The following is a 13458-nucleotide window of genomic DNA, read 5'->3' as shown; positions in this document are numbered from 1 at the left end:
TCATCTCCCAGTGTCTGGTGGAAAGCAGACTGAGTCAGGTTTTCCTCTAAGATTTTGCCAGTGCTTAGCTCTTTTCCGTTTATTTTTTTGCCTGAAAAACTCCCCAGTCCTTAACAATTACAAGCATACCCATAACATGATGCAGCCACCACTATACTTAAAAATATGGAGAGTGGTACTCCGTAATGTATTATATTGAATTTTTCCCAAACATAACACTTTGTATTCAGGACAAAAGTAAAAAATGTGGCAAAGCAATTCAGTTAAAGTGCCTTGTTGCAAACAGAATATTTTTATTCTGTACAGGCGTTCTTTTCACTTTGTTAATTAGGTTAGTATTGTGGAGTAACTACAATGTTTTGTTCTCCTATCACACCCATTAAACTAACTGTTTTAAAGTGACCCCAACCCACCACACTACTCACTGGACCCTTATGATCACTCGGCTAAGCATGCCTCTCCTTAATGTCAATATGCCTTGTCCATTGCTGTTCTGGTTAGTGTTTATTGGCTTATTTCACTGTAGAGCCTCTAGCCCTGCTCATTAGACCTTATCCAACCTTTCAGTTCCACCACCCACACATGATGACATCACCTGGTTTCAATGATGTTTCTAGAGACAATATCTCTCTCATCATCACTCAATGCCTAGGTTTACCTCCACTGTATTCAAATCCTACTATACCCTTGTCTGTATATTATATCTTGAAGCTATTTTAATCGCCCCCAAAAACCTGCTCCTTTTACTCTTTGTTCCGGACGTCCTAGACGACCAATTCTCATAGCTTTTAGCCGTACCCTTATCCTACTCCTTCTCTGTTTCACTGGTGATGTAGAGGTGACTCCAGGCCCTGCAGTGCCTAGCTCCCCTCCTATTCCCCAGGAGCTCTCTTTTGATGACTTCTGTAACCGTAATAGCCTTGGTTTCATGCATGTTAACATTAGAAGCCTCCTCCCTAAGTTTGTTTTATTCACTGCTTTAGCACACTGCCAACCCGGATGTCCTAGCCGTGTCTGAATCCTGGCTTAGGAAGACCACCCAAAACTCTGAAATCTTCATCCCTAACTAAAACATTTTCAGACAAGATAGGACGACCAAAGGGGACAGTTTTGCAATCTACTGCAGAGATAACCTGCAGACTTCTGTCCCACTATCCAGGTCTGTACCCAAACAATTTGAACTTCTACTTTTAAAAATCATCCTCTAAAAACAAGTTTCTCACCGTTACCACCTGCTATAGACCACCCTCTGCCCCCAGCTGTGCTCTGGACACCATATGTGAACTGATTGCCCCCCATCTATCTTCAGAGCTTGTGCTGCTAGGCGACTTAAACTGGGACATGCTTAAAACTTGTTGAGGATAGGGGGCAGTATTTTCACTTTGGATGAATTGCGTGCCCATAGTGAACTGCATCAAACTCTGTCCTAGATTGCTAATATATGCATATTATTATTACTATTGGATAGAAAACACTCTGAAGTTTCTAAAACTGTTTGAATTATGTCTGTGAGTATAACAGAACACACAATCTTCCAAACAAGAAGTGAAGTTCTGAAATTTGGGGCAACTTTGACGTCATCGCCCCCTCCTTTCACAACAAGATCTGGATCTGGAAGCACTTCCTACGTCTTCCACTAGATGTCCTCATTCAGTAGAAAGTGGAATGGAGCATTTGCTGTGAACTTTGACCTAATGGGAGGGGAAATAGTCAGTGTCCCGACAGAATGACATTTTCCTGTGGCGCATTTCTCTGTGGGTGCTACCGCTGTTCCATTTGGCTCCAGATGAAAACGTATGATCCGGTTGGAACGTTATTGGATATATATGATAATAACATCCTGAAGATTGATTCTCTACTTAGTTTGACCAGTTTATTCGACCTGGAATATATATTTTGGAAGTTTTCGTGCGAGTTATCTTGGACCAGCAGTCAGTTTTTGGGCACGTGAGCTCAAAGTGATAGCAAATGCAGCAACTTGGACACTAGTATTGGACATTATGGAACAAAACAACGATTTATTGTGGAACTAGGACTCCTTGCACTACATTCTGATGAAAGATCGTCGTTCCACTTCATGATTGTGTCCCACTTGTTGTTGATTCTTCACAAAGAAATACAGTTTTATATCTTTATGTTTGAAACCTGAAATGTGGCAAAAGGTCGCAAAGTTCAAGGGGGCCGAATACTTTCGCAAGGCACTGTATAGCCAGCCCTTGGTTCTCTCCAGACCTGACTGCCCTTAACCAACAGAAAAACATCCTATGGCGTTCTGCATTAGCATCAAACAGCCCCCGTGATATGCAACTTTTCAGGGAAGTTAGAAACCAATATACACAGGCAGTTAGAAAAGCCAAGGCTAGCTTTTTCAAGCAGAAATTTGCTTCCTGCAACACAAACTCAAAAAGGTTCTGGGACATTGTAAAGTCCATGGAGAACAAAAACACCTCCTCCCAGCTGCCCACTGCACTGAGGATAGGAAACTCTGTCACCGCCGATAAATCCACTATAATTGAGAATTTCAAAAAGCATTTTTCTACGGCTGGCCATGCTTTCCATCTTGCTACCCCGGTCAACAACCTGCATCCCCCACAGCAACTCGCCCAAGCCTTCCCCATTTCTCCTATTCCCAAATCCAGTCAGCTGATGTTCTGAAAGAGCTGCAAAATCTGGACCCCTACAAATCAGCCGGGCTAGACAATCTGGGCTCTTTCTTTCTTTCTAAAACTATCTCCCGAAATTGTTGCAACCCCTATTACTAGCCTGTTCAACCTCTCTTTCGTGTCGTCTGAGATTCCGAAAGATTGGAAAGCTGCCGCGGTCATCCCCCTCTTCAAAGGGGGTGACACTCTAGACCCAAACTGCTACAGACCTATATCTATCCTACCCTGCCTTTCTACGGTCTTCGAAAGCCAAGTCAACAAACAGATTACCGACCATTTCGAATCCCACCGTACCTTCTCCGCTACGCAATCTGGTTTCAGAGCTGGTCATGGGTGCACCTCAGCCACGCTCAAGGTCCTAAACGACATCATAACCGCCATCGATAAGAGACATTACTGTGCAGCCGTATTCATCAACCTGGCCAAGGCTTTCGACTCTGTCAATCACCATATCCTCATCGGCAGACTCGATAGCCTTGGTTTCTCAAATGATTGCCTCGCCTGGTTCACCAACTACTTCTCAGACAGAGTTCAGTGTGTCATATTGGAGGGCCTGTTGTCCGGACCTCTGGCAGTCTCTATGTGGGTGCACAGGGTTCAATTCTTGGGCCGACTCTCTTCTCTGTATACATCAATGATGTTGCTCTTGCTGCTGGTGAGTCTCTGATCCAACTCTACGCAGACGACACCATTCTGTATACTTCTGGCCCTTCTTTGGACACAACCCTCCAGACGAGCTTCAATGCCATACAACTCTCCTTCCGTGGCCTCCAACTGCTCTTAAATACAAGTAAAACTAAATGCATGCTTTTCAACCGATCACTGCCTGCACCTGCCTGCCCGTCCAGGATCACTACTCTAGATGGTTCTGACTTAGAATATGTGGACAACTACAAATACCTAGGTGTCTGGTTAGACTGTAAACTCTCCTTCCAGACTCACAATAAGAATCTCCCATCCAAAGTTAAATCTAGAATTAGCTTCCTATTTCGCAACAAAGCATCCTTCACTCATGCTGCCAAACATACCCTCATAAAACTGACCATCCTACCAATCCTCGACTTCGGCGATGTAATTTACAAAATAGCCTCCAATACCCTACTCAATAAATTGGATGCAGTCTATCACAGTGCCATCCGTTTTGTCACCAAAGCCCCATATACTACCCACCACTGCGACCTGTACGCTCTCGTTGACTGGCCCTCGCTTCATACTCGTCGCCAAGCCCACTGGCTCCAGGTCATCTACAAGACCCTGCTAGGTAAAGCTCCCCCTTATCTCAGCTCGCTGGTCACCATAACAGCCAGCACCCACCTGTAGCACGCGCTCGAGCAGGTATATCTCTCTGGTCACCCCCAAAACCAATTCCTCCTTTGGCCGCATCTCCTTCCAGTTCTCTGTTGTCAATGACTGGAACAAACTACAAAAATCTCTGAAACTGGAAACACTTATCTCCCTCACTAACTTTAAACACCAGCTGTCAGAGCAGCTCACAGATTACTGCACCTGTACATAGCCCATCTATAATTTAGCCCAAACAACTACCTCTTCCCCTACTGTATTTATTTTGCTCCTTTGCACCCCATTATTTCTAGTTCTACTTTGCACATTCTTCCACTGCAAATCTACCGTTCCAGTGTTTTACTTGCTATATTGTATTTACTTCGCCACCATGGCCTTTTTTTGCCTTTACCGCCCTTATCTCACCTCATTTGCTCACATTGTATATAGATTTATTTTTCTATTGTATTATTGACTGTATTTTTGTTTTACTCCATGTGTAACTCTGTGTTGTTGTATGTGTCGAACTGCTTTGCTTTATCTTGGCCAGGTCGCAATTGTAAATGAGAACTTCGAAGAGCCCTTACTGCCGCTCGATCATTCTATTTTTCCAACTTAATTGAGGAAAATAAGAACAATCCGAAATTCCTTTTTGATACTGTCGCAAAGCTAACTAAAAAGCTTCTTTGAGGAAAATATCATGATTATTAGAAAGCAAATTACGGACTCCTCTTTAAATCTGCGTATTCCTTCAAAGCTCAGTTGTCCTGAGTCTGCACAACTCTACCAGGACCCAGGATCAAGAGAGACACTCAAGTGTTTTAGTACTATATCTCTTGACACAATGATGAAAATAATCATGGCCTCTAAACCTTCAAGCTGCATACTGGACCCTATTCCAACTAAACTACTGAAAGAGCTGCTTCCTGTGCTTGGCCCGCCTATGTTGAACATAATAAACGGCTTTCTATCCAACAGATGTGTACCAAACTCACTAAAAGTGGCAGTAATAAAGCCTCTTGAAAAAGCCAAACCTTGACCCAGAAAATATAAAAAACTAAAAATCGGCCTATATCGAATCTTCCATTCCTCTCAACATTTTTAGAAAAGGCTGTTGCGCAGCAACTCAATGCCTTCCTGATGACAAACAATGTATACGAAATGCTTCAGTCTGGTTTTTAGACCCCATCATAGCACTGAGACAGCACTTCTGAAGGTGGTAAATTACCTTTTAATGGCATCAGACCGAGGCTCTGCATCTGTCCTCGTGCTCCTAGACCTTAGTGCTGCTTTTGATACCATCGATCACCACATTCTTTTGGAGAGATTGGAAACCCAAATTGGTCTACACGGACAAGTTCTGGCCTGGTGTAGATCTTATCTGTCGGAAACATATCAGTTTGTCTCTGAATGGTTTGTCCTCTGACAAATCAACTGTAAATTTCGGTGTTCCTCAAGGTTCCGTTTTAGGAACACTATTGTTTTCACTATATATTTTACATCTTGGGGATGTCATTCGAAAACATAATGTTAACTTTCACTGCTATGCGGATGACACACAGCTGTACATTTCAATGAAACATGGTGAAGCCCCAAAATTGCCCTCGCTAGTAGTCTGTGTTTCAGACATAAGGAAGTGGATGGCTGCAAACTTTCTACTTTTAAACTCGGACAAAACAGAGATGCTTGTTCTAGAGCCCAAGAAACAAAGAGATCTTCTGTTGAATCTGACAATTAATCTTTATGGTTGTAGTCGTCTCAAATAAAACTGAAGGACCTCGGCGTTACTCTGGACCCTGATCTCTCTTTTGAAGAACATATCAAGACTGTTTCAAGAACAGCTTTTTTCCATCTATGTAACTTTCTGTCCAAAAATGATGCAGAAAAATGAATCCATGCTTTTGTCACTTCTAGGTTAGACTACTGCAATGCTCTACTTTCCGGCTACCCAGATAAAGCACTAAATAAACTTCAGTTAGTGCTAAATACGGCTGCTAGGATCCTGACTAGAAACAAAAATTTTGATCATATTACTCCAGTGCTAGCCTCCCTACACAGGCTTCCGGTTAAGGCAAGGGCTGATTTTAAGGTTTTACTGCTAACCTACAAAGCATTACATGGGCTTGCTCCTACCTATGTCTCTGATTTGGTCCTGCCGTACATACCTACACGTACGCTACGGTCACAAGACGCAGGCCTCCTAATTGTCCCTAGAATTTCTAAGCAAACAGCTGGATGTAGGGCTTTCTCCTATAGAGCTCCATTTTTATGGAATGGTCTGCCTACCCATGTGAGAGACGCAAACTCAGTCTTTACTGAAGACTCATCTCTTCAGTGGGTCATATGATTGAGTGTAGTCTGGCCTAGGAGTGTGAAGGTGAACGGAAAGGCTCTGGCGCAACGAACCGCCCTTGCTGTCTCTGCCTGGCCGGTTCCCCTCTTTCCACTGGGATTCTCTGCCTCTAACCCTATTACAGGGGCTGAGTCACTGGCTTTACTAGGGCTCTTTCATTACCGTCCCTAGGAGTGGTGCATCACTTGAGTGGGTTGAGTCACTTATGTGATCTTCCTGTCTGGGTTGGCGCCCCCCCCTTGGGTTGTGCCGTGGCGGAGATCTTTCTGGGCTATACTCGGCCTTGTCTCAGGATGGTAAGTTGGTGGTTGAAGATATCCCTCTAGTGGTGGGGGGACTGTGCTTTGGCAAAGTGGGTGGGGTTATATCCTTCCTGTTTGGCCCTGTTCGGGGGTGTCATCGGATGGGGCCACAGTGTCTCCTGACCCCTCCTGTCTCAGCCTCCAGTATTTATGCTGCAGTAGTTTGTGTCGGGGGGCTAGGGTCAGTTTGTTATATCTGGAGTACTTCTCTTGTCCTATCCGGTGTCCTGTGTGAATTTAAGTATGCTCTCTCTAATTCTTTCTTTCTCTCTCTCGGAGGACCTGAGCCCTAGGACCATGCCTCAGGACTACCTGACATGATGACTCCTTGCTGTCCCCAGTCCACCTGGCCGTGCTGCTGCTCCAGTTTCAACTGTTCTGCCTGTGATTATTATTATTATTATTATTTGACCATACTGGTCATTTATGAACATTTGAACATCTTGGCCATTTTCTGTTATAATCTCCACCCGGCACAGCCAGAAGAGGACTGGCCACCCCACATAGGAAGAAACCTAGAGAGGAACCAGGCTATGTTCTGGCCTTTCTAGGGAGTTTTTCCTAGCCACCGTGCTTCTACACCTGCATTGCTTGCTGTTTGGGTTTTTAGGCTGGGTTTCTGTACAGCACTTTGAGATATCAGCTGATGTACGAAGAGCTATATAAATAAATTTGATTTGATCTCAACTTGCCTACCTGGTTAAATAAAGGTGAAATAAATAAAATAAAGTCACCATTGGCCTCATAGTGAAATCCCTGAGCGTTTTCCTTCCTTTCCAGAAACTGAGTTAGGAAGGACGCCTGTATCTCTGTAGTGACTGGGTGTATTAATACGCCATCCAAAGTGTAAAGGGACATTCAATGTCTGCTTTATTTTTTCCATCTACCAACAGGTGCCCTTCTTTGCAAGGCATTGGAAAACCTACCTGGTCTTTGTGGTTTAATCTGTGTGGTTGAATTTGAAATCCACTGCTCGACTGAGGGACCTTACAGATAATTGTATGTATGTGTGAGGTACAGAGATGAGGTAGTCATAAAAAAAAAGTTTAATGTCCATGCAACTGATCAAGGGACTTGTTTAGCAAATCTTTACTCCTGAAGTTATTTTGGCTTGCCATAACAGGGGCTGAATACTTATTGACTGAAGACATTCAGCTTTTCATGGTTTTATGAATTAAAATAAAATACAGGCCTCGCTCACCTCCTCTCCTACAGTTACTTTAATCGTGCGACAATGTTGAAATACAGCCCTAAGTTGGAATTCAATCAATCACGAATGGCAGAAACTGCACTGTAGAGAAAAATAACATGGTTTCTGTGCCACATAGAAGGGCAATTTAAGTGCTAAATTAGACAGTCTACTGCAGGGATCATCAACTACACTGAACAAAACTAAACATGCAACAATTTCAAAGATTTTACTGAGTTACAGTTCAAATATGGAAATCAGTCAATTGAAATAAATAAATTAGGCCCTAATCTATGGATTTCACATGACTGGGCAGGGGTGCAGCCAAGAGTGTGCAGCCAAGAGTGTGCCTGGGAGGGCATAGTCCCAGCCACTGGGGAGCCAGGCCCAGCCACTGGGGAGCCAGGCCCAGCCACTGGGGAGCCAGGCCCAGCCAATCAGCAAGAGTTTTTCCCCACAAAAGGGCTTTATTAGACAGAAATACTCGTCAGCAATTAATTTTTTCAAGTTTAAGTCTGACAGTAAATCAGAGATCACTATGATGACACACCAAATGCGTTTGATGGATCGCAGGAATAGGATTTTGAAGCCTACAGTCCAAGCCATGTCTTCCAACAGTGCAACAGCTGTCGGCATCCAAAGATGATCCAATCTAAATAAACGCTAAGGGTAAGGACGATAGCAGCGATGTAGCCTAAGAGCTACATATCTTATGCCTTAAGGGGAAAGCAATCTAAAAGTAATCAGATTACGTTACTGAGTTTGGGTAATCCAAAAGTTAAACTACTGCTAACAATTTCTGCTAACGACTAGTAACTAACGTATTTACATTTAGAAAGTAACCTACCCAATCCTGAGTGTGTGTGTACACAAATTATATAGCCTAGCATGCGTCTTACCTTGCAAACGGTCTCAGTGTCCCAAGGCAAGATGGTCTGTAGATCTATGAGTTCGCAGGACACACCCAGTTTCTCCTGAGCCATGTTGGCCACTTCCCTCAGCACATGGATCTGTAAGGCAGGAGTCAGCGATCAAGACCGTGCATTCCATTCTAATCCACAATGGATATTAGAAGATTTTATAATACCATCAAGAACCCTTTTAGAATCAGCAGAAAACCACTACACAGCACCCCTTATTAACTTTCAAGTCAGTTTGGACTAATGAAGGAAGTTGCTTGGATAGACTACATGTTTATTGGCAGATTAGAAAGCTGTATGTTTCCAGATAATGACTGCTGTGCCTGTGAATCATCGGCAATCTCACAGCAGGACATACTGGCTCCATCGTTATTATCCCCAAGTCGTGCATCAGGGCTTTGAGTGAGTCTATGAATGTGTGTGAGGGTTAATGAACTAAATCTATTCATGTGTGTGTCTTGGGTGATAGTCATGAGTCATAACCAGACAGCCAATTGACAAAAAAAAAAGAAACACAGCGATCTATAAACTTCTAACCCATTTAGACAAGATTCGACAACAGGCATATTAAAAAGATAAATATTCTGGTTTTAGTCAACCATGCTAGAAATGAGTACTAATACACTGAATATTGCAACTAATACACTGAATAAGCAACGACAGAGCCTAGTACTTCTGTCAAGACATGAACAGGTTTAAAGTGTGCAATAAAATGAAACTTTACAATATAACAGTAGGACTAGCAAAATGAACCCCTCTGTTTCGTCCATTAGGAAGCCTTCAATGCAGGTTCCAGGCGCGGTTCCGACCGCTCCACTCGCTGGGAGTTGTTTTCTTTTCACTCGTCCATGGAGGGCTGATGGATTACCGAAGTAATGGGGTGGCATTTTAAAAAGCCCAGATTTGGACTACTTGGGTGTCTTTTTCATCTTTGCAAAGTGACAGCTTTGATGGAGATGATTTCCCAGTCATTCCCGGCCCTCAGGATTAGACCCCCCTCTGCTTTTCAGCTGTACCTACATTAGTCTATTTTTCTGGGTGGGTTAAGCCCGTTAAGTGGGCGAGCAGAATCTTTGTAAGGGGCAACGATACCAAGAGCGCTATAGAGACCATAATCCTCTCCTGAGGAAAATAAAATCAGGGGGACAGGAGTTGAAGACAACGGAAGGCCTTGTGTAGACGTGGACTGTTAACACCGTGGAGCAGCGTCGGGCCAACGGAGACGTCAGTGTCGACACGATAAACCACCAACCCCTGGTGAGAAAGCCCCTGTTGAGAGGCGTGGGCTTGTGATGGAGCTAGGAGTTAATCCATGGCTCGTCGGCTTAAAAATGTCAAAGACCGAAGACGTAACGCGGATGTCCCTACCTCTGCCCGCCTCCAAACCATAAACAATGACTTCTGGCTAAGGTCATGACTCATGCACAGTCATAGATGGATATATAGCTCCATCTCCTCTATGGCTCGAGTATGTAGAATCAACCCATGGCTCCTTCTTCCACGTCTCACCTGTGTTCCCCACGCGACCAGAGTGACGTCACTTCCTTCCTGTATAACCTCGGCCTGCGAAAGTGGGATGGTGTAGGCCTCTGTAGGGACCTGCTCCACTGCAAAACAAACAAAGAAAAAAACAAACAACCTTTCTCTCAATTGTTTCAAAACCGGTACTCTCATCTCCTCTCCTTCATTTGCACAGATTGTAAATGACTTGACAGGTGAAAACCCTATGGTGGAAGTTAATCTTGCAAATCAGTCCAGTGAAGGAGAATATCTTAAATGTACGGCCAACATGACCTGATACACATATGCAACTACAGTACTACACACGACAGGAATATGATTGGGGGGGTCAATCCCGAACACACATCAATCACTCTGTTATGGCCAACTGTGGTTGCTCTGTCAAACGATGGTCCATAACCGCCCGTAGAGCTCAATGATGGAGAGGGTGACAAGGGAAATGACCGGCACACTCACAAATGAAAGCCTACAATCTGTGCTTCCAGTTAGGAACAAAGTCTCTGGCCCATTTGAGATGCTTTTTCCAGACCTCATCAATCACGCGGAGCCTTGTGTGCGCCTCGCTATGGTCCTCTGTACCCCCAATCCATAAAATGTATGCACACATGACTAAGTTGCATTGGATAACAGCGTCTGCTGAATGGCAAATATTATTACTATTACTTACATTATTAATTATTATAATAATAAATAATACAATCAATTATTGCACTAACAATTATTGCACTGACAATCAATGATCAATGTGGACAACAAAACATTTGTGGGATGGGATATAGTTCAAAATGTGCTCCACACACAAGGGACATTATATTCATGCATCGGACTTTCTCTTGGATCCTTTCCAAAAGAGACTAACCCTTTGGCACCCTATTTGTAGAAATCTTGGAGTTCATAAACACTTGGTGGCAAAACACCGGAGGCACCAACATGGCCTATTTATGTAGTTGTGGTAACTACATTACACAGGTCTTTGGTGCTCATCATACACGCTTCAGAAAGTGTGTGTGTGTGGGTGTTAAGTGGGGAGACGGGTGCTCTTTAAAAAGTCTCTTGCATGGTAACACATGAACTGCAACGGTCTTTGGGCGTACTATTGATACTCAAGGGCGACATTACGGTTTTCCAACTCCACAATATACTTCCCAGAACAGTCGGAATGACTTCCACCCATTCTCCCTCTAGAGGTTAAGAAACAGGCTGCCGACTTCAAGTTTCGGGCAGGAGTTTCAAACGAGTGAAAAGAGCTCCCTCTTGCAAGCCTTCCCCAACCCAATCCTGAAGTCAGTGTGTGTGCTGGTACATGGTTCAAAGGAATCATGGATTGAATGGGGTGTGAATGATAGATTCACCTATAGGCCACATGGGACATTTATTTACAATTAAATGGCTTCCAGATTTAAGTGATGTCAGGGATGGGAGGGCGTTTATTTTTGGTTAATCAGTATCTCTCAGAGCAAGTCATCTAATCATCAGGGTGATTCAGAAAGATGTGGAATTGGAAAAAGAAAAAATGCACTCTTTCAAAATAAAAATAAACTCCAGAAACGGAATTTCAAACGATCTCTCTCTCGGAACATCTTGAGATGCTTATAATACGTAATCATACAATAAGCTGAAATACGTAGGTTTTTCCAGAATCTACTAAATTAAGCTTACACAGAAAGCAACAACAAGCATCAAGTAAAACCCCTGCCACCATCGAACAAACGAGTGAGCTGCTGGTGACTGGATTCAGGGATCTTTATATAGTGGAATTTCATCAACCTCTTCTGCTGTACACAGCTTCCCCGTTTCAGGCCGTGACACAGCAGTCATTTTACAGTAGTTGTGACCAATCTTACTCAAGAAGACCAATGTCAGGGGGTGATTGTCTTGTTCAGAATAAAGTACCCAATTCACTTAAAGGAAGTCCACTCAACAACCAGCTGTGAGATCATGAGATCACGTGACAACAGTGATGTATAAGTCTTCATAAAAAAATATGATCTTAATATTGGCACTCTGTCACTAACTAACCTACATTTACAGTTGAAGTCAGAAGTTTACATACACCTGAGCAAAATACATCTAAACTCCATTTTTCACAATTCCTGACATTTAGTCCTACTAAAAATTCCTTGTCTTGGGATCACCACTTTATTTTAAGAATGTGAAATATCACATTTTCTATAGGATTGAGGTCAGGGCTTCGTGATGGCCACTCCAATACCTTGACTGTGTTGTCCTTAAGCCATTTTGCCACAATTTTGGAAGTATGCTTGGGGTCATTGTCCATTTGGAAGACCCATTTGCGACCAAGCTTTAACTTCCTGACTGATGTCTTGAGATGTTGCTTCAATATATCCACATAATTTTCCTTCCTCATGATGCCATCTATTTTGTGAAGTGCAGCAGTCCCTCCTGCAGCAAAGCACCCCCACAACATGATGCTGCCACCCCCATGTGCTTCAAGGTTGGGACGGTGTTCTTCGGCTTGCAAGCCTCCTCCTTTTTCCTCCAAACATAACGATGGTCATTATGGCCAAACAGTTCTATTCCTGTTTCATCGGACCAGTGGACATTCCACCAAAAAAGTATGATCTTTGTCCCCATGTGCAGTTGCAAACAGTCTGGCTTTTTAAATGGTGGTTTAGGAGCAGTGGCTTCTTCCTTGCTGAGCGGCCATTCAGGTTACATCAATATAGGACTCGTTCTACTGTGGATATAGATACTTTTGTACCCGTTTCCTCCAGCATCGTCCCAAAGTCCTTTGCTGTTGTTCTGGAATTAATTTGCACTTTTCACACCAAAGTGCGTTCATCTCTAGGACACAGAACGCGTCTCCTTCCTGAGTGGTATGGCGGCTGCATGGTCTCATGGTGTTTATACTTGCGTACTATTGTTTGTACAGATGAACGTGGTACCTTCAGGCTTTTGGCAATTGCTCCCAAGGATGAACCAGACTTGTGGAGATCTACAATTGTTTTTCTGAGGTCTTGGCTGATTTTTGGGGGATTTTCCCATGATGTCAAGCAAAGAGCCACTGAGTTTGAAGGTAGGCCTTGAAATACATCCACAGGTACACCTCCAATTGACTCAAATTATGTCAATTAGCCTATCAGAAGCTTCTAAAGCCATGACATAATTTTCTGGAATTTTCCAAGCTGTTTAAAGGCAGTCAACTTAGTGTATGTAAACTTCTGACCCACTGGAATTGTGATACAATAAGTGAAATAATCTGTCTGTA

General features: G+C 43.3%; 1 protein-coding gene across 1 annotated transcript in view; it reads right to left on the bottom strand.

Moving 5' to 3' along the window:
• The window catches only part of LOC139394645 (2-oxoisovalerate dehydrogenase subunit beta, mitochondrial-like), a 92336-nt gene that overhangs the window by 50778 nt on the left and 28100 nt on the right, over window positions 1-13458 (bottom strand). Inside the window, exons 7-8 of the mRNA XM_071142752.1 lie at window positions 10218-10315; window positions 8688-8798 (exon numbers count right to left, since the gene is read on the bottom strand). Of these exons, the coding sequence (XP_070998853.1) occupies window positions 8688-8798; window positions 10218-10315 (209 nt within the window). The remainder of the gene's footprint in view (window positions 1-8687; window positions 8799-10217; window positions 10316-13458) is intronic.

Source organism: Oncorhynchus clarkii, chromosome 3 (assembly GCF_045791955.1).
Source record: "Oncorhynchus clarkii lewisi isolate Uvic-CL-2024 chromosome 3, UVic_Ocla_1.0, whole genome shotgun sequence".
Lineage (NCBI taxonomy): Eukaryota > Metazoa > Chordata > Actinopteri > Salmoniformes > Salmonidae > Oncorhynchus > Oncorhynchus clarkii.
This window is presented reverse-complemented; position numbering and strand designations above follow the sequence as displayed.